Source organism: Scyliorhinus canicula, chromosome 2 (genome assembly GCF_902713615.1).
Source record: "Scyliorhinus canicula chromosome 2, sScyCan1.1, whole genome shotgun sequence".
Lineage (NCBI taxonomy): Eukaryota > Metazoa > Chordata > Chondrichthyes > Carcharhiniformes > Scyliorhinidae > Scyliorhinus > Scyliorhinus canicula.
In genome coordinates this window covers 233,819,542-233,836,582 of record NC_052147.1, presented here as the reverse complement: position 1 = coordinate 233,836,582, position 17,041 = coordinate 233,819,542, and the positions used below count along the sequence as shown (strand labels likewise).

Below are 17,041 nucleotides of genomic sequence, written 5' to 3'. Positions count from 1 at the left end.
TCAGTTGGAGCAATGCCTGTTGGTGGCCATTTTTGGAGTATCAGGCTCACCAGTGCAGCAGACGGCGATGAAGGTGGTGATGCGACCATCAATTTACGCGAAACAGAGAGTAGATGTAAACTGTGGCTTTAATCGACCAGAACAGTGCTTGCCTGTGACTGCTCTGCTAGTGAAAGCTGCCTGCAGGGCTGCTGCTCTTTATACCTCCCCTCAAGGGGCGGAGCCCACAAGGGCACCAACATGATTCATTCTATGTAATATCGTACAATGGTCCATAGGTGGAGCCCACATGGGCAACAGCGTGACACAGTGAGATACATGGTGAATGGTTAATACAATACATTCACCACATTCACCCCCTGTTAAAAAATTGAAGTCCGGCGGGGGTGAAGGGTTCACAGGTTCAGCCTGTCCAGCGCCCTGATCGTGTGCTGTGATCGTCGAAGCTCTGGTATCGCAGCTGGCCCGGATGTCAAACTCATCCGTGCGGGCCTGGGTAGTGAAGTCGCCGGTGCGGGCACAGACGTGGACTCCGGGAGCGTGTCTTCTGGAGCTTCATTCCTGTGGGTCGGTGAAGGGGGGACAGGAAGCGGTGCGGGTGCCATGTCGGGGCGGGGGCACTGGGCTGCGTAGGTGGGGGGGTAAGTCGGGGTGGCGGTGGTAGTGGAACCTGTGGGTGCCAGGTCTCGGAGGGAAACCATATCCTGTCGGCCGTCGGGGTGTTCTATGTATGCGTGCTGGGGTTTGGAGTGTAGGAGCTGGACCCTCTCGAGCAGGGGGTCAGACTTATGGCTCCTGACGTGTTTGCGGGGAAGGACGGGCCCCGGTGTCTTCAGCCAGGATGGAAGCGATACCCTGGAGGTGGATTTCCTGGGGGAAACAAACAGGCGGTCATAAGGGGTCTCGTTCGTGGCAGTGCAAAGGAGGGACCTAATGGAGTGGAGCAGGTTGGGGAGGACCTCCTGCCAGTGGGAAACTGGGAGAATCTTAGACGGTGGGGCCAGGAGGACAGCCTTCCAGGCCGTCGCGTTCTCCCTCTCCACCTGCCCATTTCCCCGTGGGTTATAACTGGTAGTCCTGCTCGAGGCGATGCCCTGACCTAGCAGGTACTGATGCAGGTCGTCATTCATAAACGAGGAGCCCCAGTCACTGTAGACGTAAGTGGGGAAACCAAACAAGGTGAAGACACTATGCAGGGCCTTAATGACGGTGGCTGCGGTCATGTCAAGGCAGGGGATTACAAAGGGGAAGCGGGAGAACTCGTCAACTACGTTGAGGAAATACGTGTTGCGGTTGGTGGAGGGGAGGGGCTCTTTGAAGTCGATACTGAGGCGCTCAAAGGACCAGGATGCCTTCACCAGGTGGGCCTTATCTGGTCGATAGAAGTACGGCTTGCACTCCGCGCAGATTTGGCAGCCCCTGGTCATGGCCCTGACCTCCTCGGTGGAGTAGGGCAGGTTGCGGGCCTTGATGTAGTGGAGAAGCCGGGTGACCCCCGGGTGGCAGAGGTCATCGTGGATGGCCCAGAGTCGGTCATCTTGCGCGCTGGCGCACGTGCCGCAGGACAGGGCATCTGGCAGCTTGTTGAGCTTCCCAGGGCAATACACTCTATCGTAATTATAGGTGGAGAGTTTGATCCTCCACCTTAAGATCTTATCATTCTTGATCTTGCCCCGCTGTGTATTATCGAACATGAAGGCTACCGACCGTTAGTCGGTGATGAGGGTAAACCTACCAGCGAGGTAGTGCCACCAGTGCCGCACAGCTTCCACGATAGCTTGGGCTTCTTTTTCGACCGAGGAGTGTCGCATTTCGGAGGCTTTGAGGGTACGTGAAAAAAATGCTACTGGCCTGCCTGCCTGGTTAAGGGTGGCGGCGAGGGCAACTTCTGATGCGTCGCTCTCCATCTGGAAGGGGACAGACTCGTCAACCACTCGCATCGCGGTTTTGGCAATATCTGACTTGATGCTGCTGAAGGTCTGCCGGGCCTTAGCCGCCAGTGGGAAGATGGTGGCCTTGATCAGTAAGCGGGCTTTGTCCGCATAGTTGGGGACCCACTGGGCGTAATAGGAAAAGTACCCGAGGCACCTTTACGGGGCTTTGGGGCAGTGAGGGAGGGGGAGTTGCAGGAGGGGCGCATATGGTCGGGGTCGGGTCCTATGTCTGTTTTCCACGACATAGCCGAGGATGGCTAGTCTGGTTGTGCGGAAAACTCATTTCTCCTTGTTATAAGTGAGGTTGAGGGCTTAGGCGGTTTGGAGAAATCTCTGGAGGTTGGCGCCATGGTCCTGCTGGTCGTGGCCACAGGTGGTGACATTGTCCAAGTACAGAAATGTGGCCCACAGCCGGTACTGGTTCACCATTCGGTCCATCGTTCTTTGGAAGACCGAGACCCCGTTTGTGACGTCGAAAGGGACCCGGAGGAAGTGGAAGAGGCAGCTGTCTGCCTCAAAGGCTGTGTAGTGGCGGTCCTCCGGGCGGATTGGGAGCTGGTGGTACGCAAACTTCAGATCCACCGTGGAGAACACCCGCCAGTGTGCGATCTGGTTAACCATGTCTGCGATCTGGGGAAGGGGGTATGCATCGAGGTGCGATTACCGGTTTATGGTCTGGCTGTAGTCTACAACCATCCGGTTCTTTTCCCCGGTCCTGACGACCGCCACCTGAGCTCTCCAGGGGCTATTGCTGGCCTCGATGATCCCCTCCCGCAAGAGTTGCTGGACCTCGGACCTGATAAAAGTCCTGTCCTGGATGCTGTACCGCCTAAATCTGGTGGCGACTGGCTTACAGTCGGCGGTGAGATTTGCGAAGAGCCGGGGAGGGTCGACCTTCAGGGTCGCGAGGCTACATACGGTGAGTAGGGATAGGGGCCAGCTGAACTTCAGGGTTAGGTTCCTGAGGTTGAACTGGAAATCCAGTCCCAACAGGTGAGGGGGGCAGAGGTCAGAGAGTACATATTGTTTAAAATCGGCGTACTCGGCGCCCTGTATTATAAGGTTTGCGGCATTGCACCCCCGGATCTGCACCAAGTGCGACCCAGAAGCGTGCAAGATGGTTTGACGTGCAGGGAAGATTGGGAACAAGCAGCGCCTTACCATGTCTGGGTGAATGAAACTCTCCATGCTCCCGGAGTCGAACAGGGAAGGCGTTTCGTATCCATTGACCCGGACGGTCATCATGGAACTCCGGAGGTGTTTTGGACACGACTGGTCGAGGGTGACCGCGGCAAGTTGCGGGTAGCTGGCGTGGTCAGAGGTGATTGGGGTGGTCCCAAGATGGCCGCCCCCGTTGGTCGAACGTGTCAGGTGGCGAGGAGCATGGCGTCCAAGATGGCGGCCCCCGTGAGTCGCACATGTTGTGCGGGCTTGAAGATGACTGTCCCCACGGGCCACACGAGGCAGATGAGGAGTCCGGAGGGGGCGGAGCCAGCAGACACGCAGCCACACTGCGGGGTCTGCGGGCCTGTGAGTCTGAGAGTCGGGCCTGTGACTTTGAGGATTTGGACCTGGCCAGGCAAACTTTGGCGAAGTGTCCCTTTTTGCCGCAGTCGCTGCAGTTCACGTTCCGGGTGGGCAGCCGCGCGACACAGGCCTGGGATACTCTCTGGTCAGGGATCTACAAGGGGGTGGCGTGATCAGACGGGAAGGCGTTGAGGCTTTGGAACGCAACTTCTAGGGAGGTGGCTAGCTTTACCATCTCTTCCAGATCAAGGGCACCTTTCTCGAGTAGGCGCTGTCTCACGTAGTTGGACCTGAATCCAGCCACGTATGCGCCCTGGACGGCGAGGTCCATATGTTGAGAGGCCGTAACGGCCTGCTAGTTGCAACTGCGCGCGAGGACTTTGAGGTCGCGTAGGTACTCCTCCAGCGATTCCCCGGGCGTTGCCGGCGAGTGGTGAGGAGATGCCGCGCATACATCTCGTTCACTGGCCTTACGTATAGGCGTTTCAGCATCGCGAGGGCGTCTGCATATGTGGAGGCTTCCTCGAGTTGTACAGAGATTCGATGGCTCACCCTGGCACGGAGGAGGCTCAGCTTCTGATTGTTGGAGACGGAAGGCAAGGAGGAGGTGGCGGGGTAGGCCACGAAACAGCAGAGCCAGTGCAAAAAAAGTCCCTTTGGCCTCCGCGGCCTGTGGGTCGAGTTCCAGTCGGTCAGGTTTGAGGGCCCATTCCATTGTGGTGTGTAGTCAATTAAATTGATGCGACCATCAAGTCACGCGAAACAGAGAGTAGATGTAAACTGTGGCTATAATCGACTAGAAAAGTGCCTGCCTGCGAGGCTCTGCTTGTGAGAGCCATCTACAGGGCAACTGCTCTTTATACCTCCCCTCAAGGGGCGGAGCCAGGGGCGGAGCCCATAAGGGCACCAACATGATACATTCTACGTAATGTCGTACAATGGTCCATAGGTAGAGCCCACATGGGCAACAGTGTGATACAGTGAGATACATGGTGAATGGTTAATACAATACGTTCACCACAGGTGGATATCCTGGTCTTTGCTTCCTTAAAAGCCCGTAGGCGAGTTCTGCTTGGGTGGAGGTTCTTGGTGGCGCCTCAGGCCTCGGCCTGGCTGGGGGAACTGATGATTTTTGTGTCACAAGAATGTCAAGTGTACCATGAGGGAGTCGGTGGAAGGGTTCTACTCTAGGTGGCAGCCTTTTATCTCTTTTTTCAGAAGACTGGATACCGTCAGCTGTTCGGAGGGGGTGCCTTTTTGTTAAATTTTTGCTTTCTTTATGACCAGCTGAAGGGCAGGGACGATGAAGGGGAGTTCAGGTGGGTGTAGATTATATTGAGGTTTTCTGTATTGTTGTTACTTTGTTATAAGGAAAGTCTTTTCTGAATAAAAATATTTTTAAAAAGATGATGAGCTAGCTTCATCTGCAGGGACAAAGAGAGGACATTGTGACCCGCATGCTTTACGGATCAGGGCGGTCTATTGCAGGTGGCATGTGTGGGCACTGCACCGAGACATGAAAGAGTTGTGCTGGTGGGTGGCAGGAGGTTTTGAGGAACATGCTTAAAGATCAGATGTTGGAAAGGTGCGAGGTGTCAGCCAGTGGATTGAGGAGAGGTTTGGGAATTTTAGGGGTGGCTGGCAAGGAGAGAGATCGTAACTTACTCTTGCAACTCTTTGAGGTCGTTCGTCCTCTTCCTACATTGGACAACGGTCCTCCTGGTCATGCTGCCCACACTGATAGCAGCTGCCACTGCCTCCCAGGCAGCATTGCAGACCCTGCTGCTGGTTTTCCAACTCCTTCAGGGGAACAAGCTGCCCCGCCTCTCATTCACAGCATCCAGAAGCCTTGTCAGGTCAGCAATGCCAAAGAGAGGAGCAGGTCTGCATGCTGCCACGCTTGTGTGTTGACAAGGAGTGAGTGGTGAAGGAGCGCTTAGAAGCAGCTCCCCCTTATTAACAGTGAGCTGCTGAGGCGCGAGTCAGGCAAGTCAGACGGCAAGAGAGCCAGGAATGTTGAGATTCCTGTGAGGGCTCATTTGTGGCCATTGAATACAGGCCACGATCTCATCAACGCAGCCCACGTGAAACTCCCCGCCAAACGTGCGCAAAACTGGAGTACTGATCCGCGCCCAATATATAACATTGAACAATTTCCTGTGAAACATAAAAAGTGTTTTTTTAAATCAAGGAAAATCATTCTTTTATCAATGTGGTGAGACAATACTGTTCCTTTGTATTCTGATACTAGATCATTGACCTAAAATAGTAACTCTACCTTCCTCTCCCTGCTTGAACTCTTGAGTTTCTATCTCATCAGTTTTGTCGTCCGTTAAAATCTCTTTGCCTTGCTCAAATGTCTCTTGTTCTTTTTGGTCACATCACATAAAAGCATGTAGAAAAACACAGTAGAAATAATAGGAGTTATTAGATATCAAACTCTGCAGAATTAATGGAAAATAAAGCAACAAAGAGAGAGTTTAAGAGGAGTGAAATTGATATGCAGAGCAAACTAGAAAGATCCAGCAACTAGTTTACAACTGGTTTCTAAAGAGATGTAACAATTTGCCAATAATAATTACTAATCAACAGACAAATAGAATTCCCCTTGTTTTACATAGTTCTGTCATTTTTTGATCCTCCTCTGCCTAAAGTGGCTTTATCCTTCATAAGATCACAACAAATGGATTTCTGTTGCAAGCTGACCTAGATTTTAATTTAGTAGGACTTAGTTTGCCTGCTTCACTGAACCATTTTAAAAGGCTTTAGGATGGATTATTCAGTCACGACCACTGCACCATCACCATGGACAGGATGCTGACCGTGTAAAGGTCCATTGACTTGGATAGGAATTACAGGTTGCCGGGCGGGCGCAGCCAAAGAATTCCGCCCTTTAACAACAAATGCGTTCTGCAGTCGGCGAACAAGGTCAAGTCATCATTTCACACAAATACATTATCTAAAAAGAAGCCATTTTGTGATTTAAACATCTGCTGTCAAACTATGCAACATTTTCAGACACTAACTGCTCGGAATGTAAAGTAGCAATTTGACCAGCAACAAATGATTACTGTCAGAAATATCCCAAATACTCTGTCATTTAAGAAGAAGTAATTAATCCAGCATTTAAAAGAATTGGATTCTATTATTTCTGTTGATCTACTGACATTCTATCTGAATTTTAAACATACTGTGGGAATGCCTAAGGGGAAGCAGCTGCATTATTACGTCAAGGTCCCAATCAAATCAAAACTGTCCGTGATTAGTCTTCTGCTAAACCTAATGATCAAGGCTCTTGACTCCCCCTTTTTGTTTTTTCTTATTAAGTTCTCCTGGCTTGTCCCAACACAACCCCTCTCCTTCCTCACATGGCCACTGTCTTTTGTTGTTCAGTTTTGCTCCCACTGAGCACTGACCTTTGTCCTCCTATTAAGACATCCTTCTGTTCTAGCTGTTGGTGAGAAGGGTTGAGGTTGTTTCCCATTTCTTCTGGGCTAGCCATGCATTTGAAGTCCTGAAGTCTGCAATGTACTAATAATTATATATTTTGTTCTTTTGCTCCTTTAGTTAATTAATTATTGCGTTATTGTTTTATTTTATTCCATAAACCTTAGTACTATTTGCTACTTCAGTGTTTGAGTTATTACCTGATGGTTATATCGTTGTCAAATTAAAACAGCTTGAAGGGTTAATTTGGGATCAGTGCAACTAAATTAAATTGAGTCTAAATTTATCAAACCCCCCCCTCCCTATTTTAAACACGCGCTATTAATGCAACCAGAAGAATACAATCATAGAGTTAGAAGCATTTTTAATTAATCGCACTTACCAATATTGTTCTCTTCTCTAATCTTTTAAATATTTCCAATTCTGAAATTAAGCATATTGTTCCATATGCTGTGCAAACATTTTGTTCAATTTTGCCAAAATGTCTTGGAATTACAAAAATTACTTTCAGAGCTAAAAAGATTTGCTAAATTCCATCTTGATACGAGGAAACACTTACCAATGTCGTGCTTATCTTCAATCTCAGTAGCCTATCAATTAAAATAATAATGAGAATAATTTTGAATAATAAACCCAGTTTTAAAGTAAAATAATTGTAAAAGAAAGATACTTACACTAGACATCAACATTACACATTCCACAAATTTAAGTCTTGGGAAAGAGAGAGTTACCTTAAAAGACCTTGAGGTAATTCTCCCCTTCATGGTAAAGCATGGGCCAAGACATCTACTCACCCCATCTCAATCCACTTTCCAGAGATAGGGATTATTATGTTTGCATGCTATATTCGCAATAGGATTCATGTTGTCAAGAGACAGCCCACCAGGCAATACTACAATGAGGATGGTGCTACGCCAGGAGAGGAAGGCTAGTCATTAATGATCCAACCAGATGTCCCACTGAAGATTTGAAAACAGGGCCTTCAGCGGATAACGGTTGGGGGCAGAAAAGAAAGACAATAGATGATTACAAGGCCCTCTCCATTCATGGAACATCCCCAGAATCACTGCTGCTAATCCCATGGACCTACCGCCACCTTTTTACCATGGGGTCTTCATGAAGTGCAGGTACCAAAATCTGATGGGAGGGAAACCCACTGAGACCCATGCTCCACCCTGTCCCCATACCCATTTGTGTGCAACAGATTGGATAGTAGCAGGCAGCTGCAGTTATGGCAGGGTGAGATGGTGGTTGGCTTCACTGCCCACATCTTCTTCCCAATTTTGGTGGCAGAGAATTCCCTCCATTTTGTCTCGACTTCAATGCAGTGAATATGTAAGAGCATTTTTGCAGCTCTGGAGGAACATGGGAATATCATTGGTCAGGCTAGTGTAGTCAACCTTCTCTTTCCCCACTGTATATGTATATATTAACATATATATCTATATATATATATAGATATAGATATATATACAGTATATGCATGCCAGGTTGCTAGGAATTTGTTGTATGTAGATGTTTGGTCAGTGTTGGGTGGACATGTAATAGCGCTATTCTTCAAAGAATATTTTTCGACAAAATTTCCACTGTCCATATTATCAGACACATCTGCGTGAAGTCTCAGTATCTTGACAGAGGGTGCTTCTAAGTATAGAATCACAGTCCACATAAATATTACCCCCCCCCCCCCGCCCCCATTCATTGTCTGCACATCAAGCAACTGGAGTCTATGTCAAGATAACTACAAAATAGTTCCAGTTTTTTTTAAACAGCTAAATTTCAAAATATTTTAATTTTGATACCCCTATTCTCAATAGACTTTAGTTCTGACCACTGATTACTATTTCCTAATTTATTTCCATAATTCCTCTATGATGTGGTGGGAATGCCTGAAGTCCCAGCATTGATCACCACTCCCATTGGGTGCTGATTGGACTCCAGAACTACTGACTATTCAATTAGCTAGCAACTCTTTAAGGAGAACTTCCTCCCAAGAAAGGGTGGGGGGTTGGGAAGAGAGTCTCAGCTTAAAGCAATTAACACTACTCCCAGTGTTAAATTGTTGTAGGGCAGTCGATGAAATAATGGGCAGGCTGTGCCTGATCCTTTAGCTGGAGGAGGGTCAGGGACTACAGTGCCCACTAAAACCCAGCTCAATGTCCTTAATTATGGATTTAAGCAACTATGCCTGAAACTGATGTTAGGTTTTCCCTCTTCCTTAAATAGTGAGTGATAGAAACCCACTTTAAGGGTAGAAATGATTTAGTGACATTATACTATTAAAAATCATATATTAGCCATGACAGCAGAAAATGCTGAGAGCATGGGAAAAGACCTGATAAGGAAGTCAGTTTTCAAACTGACTATCCACTTTGCAGAATAGACTCATTGTTATAATTACTGGGCAGACATCCCAGTTTTAGAAATCAGGTGGTCCGATCACACCATATTATAGAAACAGAGACGTTTTCCCATGCCATATTACCTCTTAAAACATGGTAGACAGACATTTAATCGAATTAAATGAATTATAATTATTTTAACCTGTAGCCATGCTGGCCACGCAAAATGGACACTGAGCCAAACTAAAATGGAAGGCTGCTGGGAAACAGACAGTTCAGCCAGAACAGCAGTCTGCAAAGAGCAGTTTGCATTCTGCAGCAACAGAAACCAGTTTGGGCTCAGGTGAAAAGACCTTAGCTAGGTGCAAATGGCAAAACGCTTTGCATGCTAATGAGGCCATCAGACTTGAACACCCACACAATAGATACATTTGGTTCTGAATGGACACATTCCAATCAAGACCCAGACATCGAGGCACCAGAAACCTCCAAACAAAAGGACATAAGAAACGCCCCCTCCATCACGGAGACCCCCTCGCATTGGGGAATTAATCCAGTATCGATAAGAAATTGATCCAATAGGTAGAGCCCGCCCGAGAAGAGGGAAGGACAACGGAACCCCTATAAAAGATAGGGACCTCGTGTTGTCCGGTCTGTTAAACCCGTGCTCCGGTTCCGACTGACACCTGGCATCCTGACTCCAGCCGTTGAGCACCAGCCGCCGAAACCGTAAGTTCAACGCTCGCTACGCGATCCAAGCCCACTAGACTCCCAAGTACCAGAACGCTTGCTGAAGGCTGCAGACAAAACCAGGACGAAGGCCTCGTTCTCTGACCTTGCCTGTTCCTGTTAGATAAGTATTCTGTTTGCTTAAGTTTAGTTATAGCTTAGTCTCTTAGTGTGCATGAGTATTTATTATAACTGTATAATAAATATTGATCGTTTGAACTTTACTAATCGGTGTATCGTCTTTATTACTTTGAATTTGACCTTGGAATACTTGTGACGTTGCCTATACGGCAACTGGCGACTCCAGAGCTAAATAATTACATAGAACAGAGCCTAGCAGTGTTAAGCACACGTCGAACTCGGAGGCGTGTTAATACACTCCAATAAACGCGTTTTACGCCCATAGTAAAACGTGCAACAAACCCAATCACAGTTAGAAAGGGGATAGAGCCTTAAAAGATTATGATTCCTTAAGAGACCGTGAGAAAACTTTTGTCCACTCTCTCTCTGAATTCATCTTTAACTTAACCTTTGAAACCTATTTCTACTTTGCTTTGCAAACAGCTATTTACTTTTGATTCATGTTTGTATTGTCCATCTTGATCTGAAGAAATTACCCCGAACTGAATTGTATCTTGAATTCAACTCAACCATCTGTATTTGCGTTGGACAAACAACTTTTAAATTCTGTATTCGTATAAAATTTGACTTGATCAATAGACTTTGAAACTGGCATAAATAAAGATATACTTGACTTCACCCAAGACGCTCAGTCTTGAGTTCTGTAAGATTGATATATAATGCGGTCGCACATAAATATATTAACAAAATACAGATTCATCAGTGAGTTATGTTTTCTATCCTCCAATTCCAGATCCAAGGAATTCTGGAACATCAAAGCAAATGCTTCCACAATGGGCATTCATTTCTGACCCTTTCCGTCGGTGGGACCTGTCAGTCCTGTCAAAGATGGCGACTTCCCGCAACAGGTTCCCCAGCAGCAGGATGTCCGAGCCTCATAAAACTCTATAGACATCGGCGGGACTGGAAGTTCCTGCTGATGGTCAATGGCGAGCCACCGGAGACGCATCGCGGGGAGGGGGGGGGTCAGGTTGGAAAATTACACTATGGGCTGGATTTGTCAGCTGAACTCGGCGCAAGATCGGCACGGGTGGGACAAGGACCATGTAACGGTCCGTTGACCTCGGGTGCTTATTTCCGGTCACTGGGTGGGTGCTGCTGAAGAATTCCACCCTCTATCTCTGCAGTTACCTTTTTTTTAATAACCCTGGAGTGAAGGTTGTCAAATACAGAGGGTTTATTGCCATCTCGTCCCATTAATTCCCCCACAATTCATTTACTTATGTTTTCAGTTCCTTTTTGTTTATTTAGAAATATCTTTGGCAATGGAGGAGATGTGGGTGTTCCATTTGAAATATAAGGACAAGATGAAGCTAAGATTGTCAATAAGTAAGAAAGAACCAAATCGATCATGGAAAGGTTTTCTGAGCAAAAGTTTCAAAATGAAAACAAAATTTTACTCTACAATAAACATTACCTCTTCTTTTTCTTCATATAACACTCTTGAACTGACAGTAAAAAAGTCATCAACTGGGATTTTAATGTGAAGTTTAATTTCTTCATCTTTATATGTAATGTTCGTCTTTTCAGCAATACTGCTTAACACTAGCCAGAAGGGAAGATGTTATTGCACTGTTATTAATATTATTTGGAAAACAACAAAGTGACTGTTTTAAAATAAGTCAATAGAATAATGTTAACCAGAACAATAAACTATCATGTCCCTTTAGAGTTATGACTTGGCTAGTATACAGAGGGAGAGTGTGATGATAGAATCCAATACCAGGGTCCTATGCTTGAACAAAGGGGACTACGATAGAATGAGGAAGGACCTCGCTAAAGTAGACTGGAAACAAATATTTTATGGTAGGACAGTTGAGGAACAGTGGAGTACTTTCAAAGAAATCTTTCATAGTGCTCAACAAAAGTATATTCCAGTGAGAAGGAAGAATTGTAAGAAAAGAGGTAATCTACCATGGGTGTCTAAGGAGAGACACGAGGCTGTCAAATTGAAAGAGAAGGCTTACAAAGTGGCCAAGATCAATGGGAAACTAGAAGATTGGGAAAACTTTAACGGTCAGCAGAAATCCACGAAAAAGCCATAAAGAAAAGTAAGATAGAACACGAAAAAAAACTGGCACAGAATATAAGGACAGATAGCAAAATGTTTTATAATTATATAAAACTAAAAAGAGTGGCTAAAGTAAACATTGGTCCGTTAGAGGATGAGAGTGGTCATTTGGTTATGATGAAATGGCGGAGGCATTGAACAAATATTTTGTATCGGTCTTCACAGTGGAGTACACCAATAACATGCCAGCAATTGACCGAGAGAAGAAGGTAGGTGAGGACCTGGAAACCATTACTATCACGAAAGAGCAAGTGTTGGGCAAGCTAATGGAACTCAGGATAGATAAGTCTCCTGGCCCTGATGGAATGCATCCCAGGGTACTGAAAGAGATGGCTGGAGTAATAGCAGATGCACTGGCGGTAATTTTCCAAAATTCACTGAACACTGGGGCAGTCCCAGAGGATTGGAAAACAGCAAATGTGACACCACTGTTTAAAAAGGGAAGTAGACAAAAGATGGGGAATTATAGACCGGTTAGCTTAACCTCTGTCATGGGGAAGATGCTTGAGTCTATTATCAAGAAAGAGATAGGAGGGCACTTCGATAGAAATTGTCCCATTGAACAGACGCAGCATGGATTCATGAAGGGCAGGTCATGCTTGACGAACCTCTTGGAATTCTGTGAAGACATTTCGAGCAAGTTAGACAAAGGGGATCCAGTGGATGTGGTGTACCTAGATTTCCAAAAGGCCTTTGACAAGGTACCGCACAAGAGGCTGCTGCATAAGATAAGGATGCATGGTGTTAAGGGTGGAGTACTAGCATGGATAGAGGATTGGTTGTTTAACAGGAAACAAAGAGTGGGAATAAATGAGTGCTATTCTAGCTGGCAATCAGTGATGAGTGGTGTGCCTCAGGGATCGGTGTTGGGACCACAATTATTTACAATTTATATAGACGATTTGGAGTTGGGAACTACGTGTAAGGTATCCAGGTTTGCAGATGACACGAAGGTGTGTGGCAGAGCAAAGTGTACTGAGGACTGTAAAACCTTACAGAGGAACATTGACACATTTAGTGAGTGGGCAAAGGTCTGGCAGATGGAGTATAATGTCAATAAGTGTGAAGTTGTGCATTTTGGTAGGAGTTACAATAGAACGGATTATTACTTAAATGGTAAAAAGCTGCAGCATGCTGCTATGCAGAGGGACCTGGGTGTACTTGTGCATGAGTCACAGAAGGTTGGTCTGCAGGTACAACAAGTAATTAGGAAGGCAAATGGCATTTTGTTCTTCATTGCGAAGGGGATTGAGTTTAAAAGCAGAGAGGTAATGTTGCAGTTGTACAAGGTGCTGGTGAGGCCACACCTGGAGTACTGTGTGCAGTTTTGGTCTCCACACTTGAGAAAGGATGTGCTAGCACTAGAAGGGGTGCAGAGGAGGTTCACTAGGCTGATTCCGGAGTTGAGGGGGTTATCGAATGAGGAGAGGCCGAGTAGATTGGGATTATATTCACTGGAATTCAGAAGGTTATGGGGGGATCTAATAGAAACATACAAAATTTTGAAGGGAATGGATAAGATAGAAGTAGAAAGGATGTTTCCACTGGTAGGTGAAAGTAGGACAAGAGGGCATAGCCTCAAGATTAGGGGGAGCAGATTTAGGACTGAATCAAGGAGGAACTTCTTCACTCAGAGGGTGGTTAAAGTATGGAATTCCCTACCGAAAGGAGTAGTAGACGCTACTTCATTGAATATATTTAAAGATAGGGTAGATGTTTTTTTGAAAAATAAAGGAATTACGGGATATGGCGAGAATGCGGGTAAGTGGTTCTGAGACCACAAATAGATCAGCCATGATCTTATAGAATGGCGGAGCAGGCTCGAAGGGCCGGACGGTCTACTTCTGCTCCTAGTTCTTATGAACATAACTAAGTAAACACCAAAGATCAGAGTAAGTTTCTCTTTCAAGAAATAAATTAAACTAATAATGTTGCATTAGATACAGCATCTATTCTTGGATGTATGGGGATACAGTGGCATATTAATAATATCCAGTAACCTCTGGACATCGGGCACCGTAACAGGCTTCCTTATCTCCAACCCTGCAGCCTGCGACTGAAGGCCTCAGGAATGCACTGCCCTATTGAATTCTCAACTGGCCTGAGTCGAAAGGTGGGGCAGGAAAGGACTGGCCTGATTTGGAGGTAATAAACTAGGAGCAGGGTGGTACCCCTACTCTGATTGCCACCCCACAGAGGTTCAGGCCCAACTTTGTCACAGAACTAGACATCCAGAGGCCTAGGCTAATAATGCCCTGGGACACATGACTCAAACCCCACCATGCCAGCTGGGAGAATTTGTATTCAATTAATTAAATTTAAAAACTCAATTGATTAATTGAAAAACATTGGAATGCAAAGTTAGTCCCAGGAATGGTGACTATGAAACTAGCATGGATTGTTGTAAGAATCTATCTGGTCCACTAATGTTCTTCAGGGAAGGCAATGTGCCAATTCCAGACTCACAAAATTGGGGCGGTCTCTTAACTGCTAAAGCAAACAACTCAGTTGCTCACTTGGCTGGACAGCTGGTTGCCGTGGCAGAACAAGGCCAGAGTTGTAGGTTCAACTCCCTAACTGGCTAAGGATGTTCATGAAGGCCTGCGACCTCAGCCTTGTCCCTCACCTGAGGTGTGGTAAGCCTCAGGTTAAATCACCATGGTCAGCTCTCCACCTCAAAGGGGAAAGCTGCAGCCTGCAGTGAACTGTGTCTATGGCGACTTTACCTTTACCTTACTCAGTTCAATGGCAATTAGGGATGGGTAATAAATGCTTGTATAAACACGTATGAATCCGTGAAATTAAAAAAAATCCGTGTGATGATGATGATGAAAGATTAACGTTCACCTTCTCTATTTGTTCCCGTCAGGATAACCAGAATTTGATGGGAGTCAATTTTCTTCAGCACGCAGTCGGCCTGATAGCTGTTCGCGAGGTCCTTGAAGTGAGTGTATAGGATCCACTGCAACTGGTCAACAGAAACATCTTCCTTCCAGCTCACGATCAGAGTCGACCTACCGTCCGGAAATGCAACTGCCATTTTGCCTGAACTCTGCACACCAGGTTTCCCTCAATAGTCTTTCTGGAAAAAAAAAAGGAAAGCTTGAAATTGTGATCATTACCGAGTGCGGAAATATAACATGTGGTCTGCCACCACACCAGTGGCAGGAGAGGCAAAGATTCAGAGCGACACATTCGGGATCGAATATCTCTGAGGAAAGTTTGCACCAGTCCAATTTGAAATTAATTAATTTTACCCTATACATATTAAAATGTTGGAAATACGATATGTAAATATATTGACTATGTACATAAAATCTGAGTCACACGTTTTAATATGTACACTATTGTCAGTGTCCCACTCGCGCGCTCATTATACGGATCTGATACGGTAAGGCACGTTCATGGTGAGTATGTGACTTGCGAACAGACTGCTGACCTTTGTTGCCTATGGCAGCACATTGGGGAGCTGAACCTGTCAACAATCTGTTTTTGTATTAACATTGTACGTCACCAAATGCAATTATTGCGTTGGGGAGAGGGAGTAGAACAAGGTGCGAGTTGTGGCATTAGCCAAAGATTGGGCACCCAGGGGACTCTTCCAGATTGCAGGTTTCCTGCAGGAACACCGGGTTGTCTAAGGAGGGGGAAAACAGCGAGTTTTTACTCGACTGGTTTGATTTCAAATGGAGCCCAATTGAGCGTTCTGGAAATTGTCCAGGCAGTATCACAGATCAATTGTATGGCCCCGGGTATTTCCCTTTGGTTTCCAAGGCATAGACTGAAATAAAATTGATCTAAACAGGATCTTTAACTTTGTTTTTTGGCTGAGGCAGACTGAAGGGCAACTGACATTGTCCTTCTCTGAAACATTGACAATATATTAACATCAGAGCCGGCTCAAGGTACCGGCAACTCGGGCAGTCGCCTGGGGCGCCATGTGCTAGGGGGCGCCATCAAGGAGTGCGTGACCGGCGTCAGAGACCCGGCGTCGCGTAAAAGACTCGGGTCCCGCGCATGCGCAGTTGGGCCGGTGCCAACCAGCGCATGCGCGGTGTCCGCCCTCCCCCAGGCCGCCCCGCACAAACATGGCGGATGGATCCAGGCTCGCCGGTGGAAGAAAGGAGGCCTGCCGACAGAGAGACCGGCCCGCCGATCGGTGGGTCCCGATCATGTACCAGGTCACTCCGCCCCCCCTCCCCCTCGGGCCCCCTCCGCACCCCCGACCCCCCCCCGACCCGACCCCCCCCCCCCCCAACCCGACCCCCCCCCCGACCCGACCAGACCCGACCCCCCCCCCCCCCCCCGCCGACCCGGCCCCCCCAAAGGGCGCCGAAGTTCAGCTTGCCCGGGGTGCCAGCAACCTTAGGGCCGGCGCTGATTAACATTGAACCTGTGTCAAGTTTAACTCAAAATCAATTCCCAGCGTTATTGCCAAGGGCAAAATATTGTTTTGTAATGAGGGCAGTATTCACAAAACATTAAGGGACAAATTAAAGGGTGGCAGAGTGCCATTTTCCTAAACTGATTTTGCATCAAAATTGTGATTATAATGTTAAGTATAGTCAAATATTGGATTCGATTCAAGAGAACTGGTCCTGTGACTAAATTGGGATGCCAATGAGAAATAGTCCTGGAGACTTGGAGCATTCAAATCTAGTTTAGCCCTTTGATGTGACTGTCAAGACACATGGTTGGAAGTGAACAGTGGTTTTAATAATCTCACAACAGAGCCTGCCTGCAATGAGGTGAACTGGCAGGCAGGCTCAGACTGCCAAGCTTTATACAACCAGTTGGTGGGAGGAGCCAAGGGTGGAGCCCAGTACAAACTCCAGTACATGCCAGTACAT

At 46.8% G+C, this 17,041-nt stretch overlaps 1 protein-coding gene across 13 annotated transcripts in view; it reads right to left on the bottom strand.

Annotated features, from left to right (window-relative positions):
• The window catches only part of parp9 (poly(ADP-ribose) polymerase family member 9), a 126,173-nt gene extending 110,562 nt beyond the window's left edge, over positions 1 to 15,611 (bottom strand). For 4 of the 13 annotated variants that reach the window (XM_038789803.1, XM_038789798.1, XM_038789811.1 and 1 more), the window contains exons 1-5: positions 15,521 to 15,611; positions 15,039 to 15,273; positions 11,538 to 11,665; positions 7,468 to 7,498; positions 5,740 to 5,829 (exon numbers count right to left, since the gene is read on the bottom strand). In XM_038789803.1, coding sequence (XP_038645731.1) covers positions 5,740 to 5,829; positions 7,468 to 7,498; positions 11,538 to 11,665; positions 15,039 to 15,231 — 442 coding nt within the window. In that variant the 5' untranslated portion in view covers positions 15,232 to 15,273; positions 15,521 to 15,611. Of the gene's footprint in view, positions 1 to 5,739; positions 5,830 to 7,467; positions 7,499 to 11,537; positions 11,666 to 15,038; positions 15,274 to 15,448 lie in introns of those variants that run through there. The other 9 variants (XM_038789804.1, XM_038789805.1, XM_038789807.1 and 6 more) reach the window with 6 other exon arrangements.
• Positions 15,612 to 17,041: the final 1,430 nt, after the last annotated feature.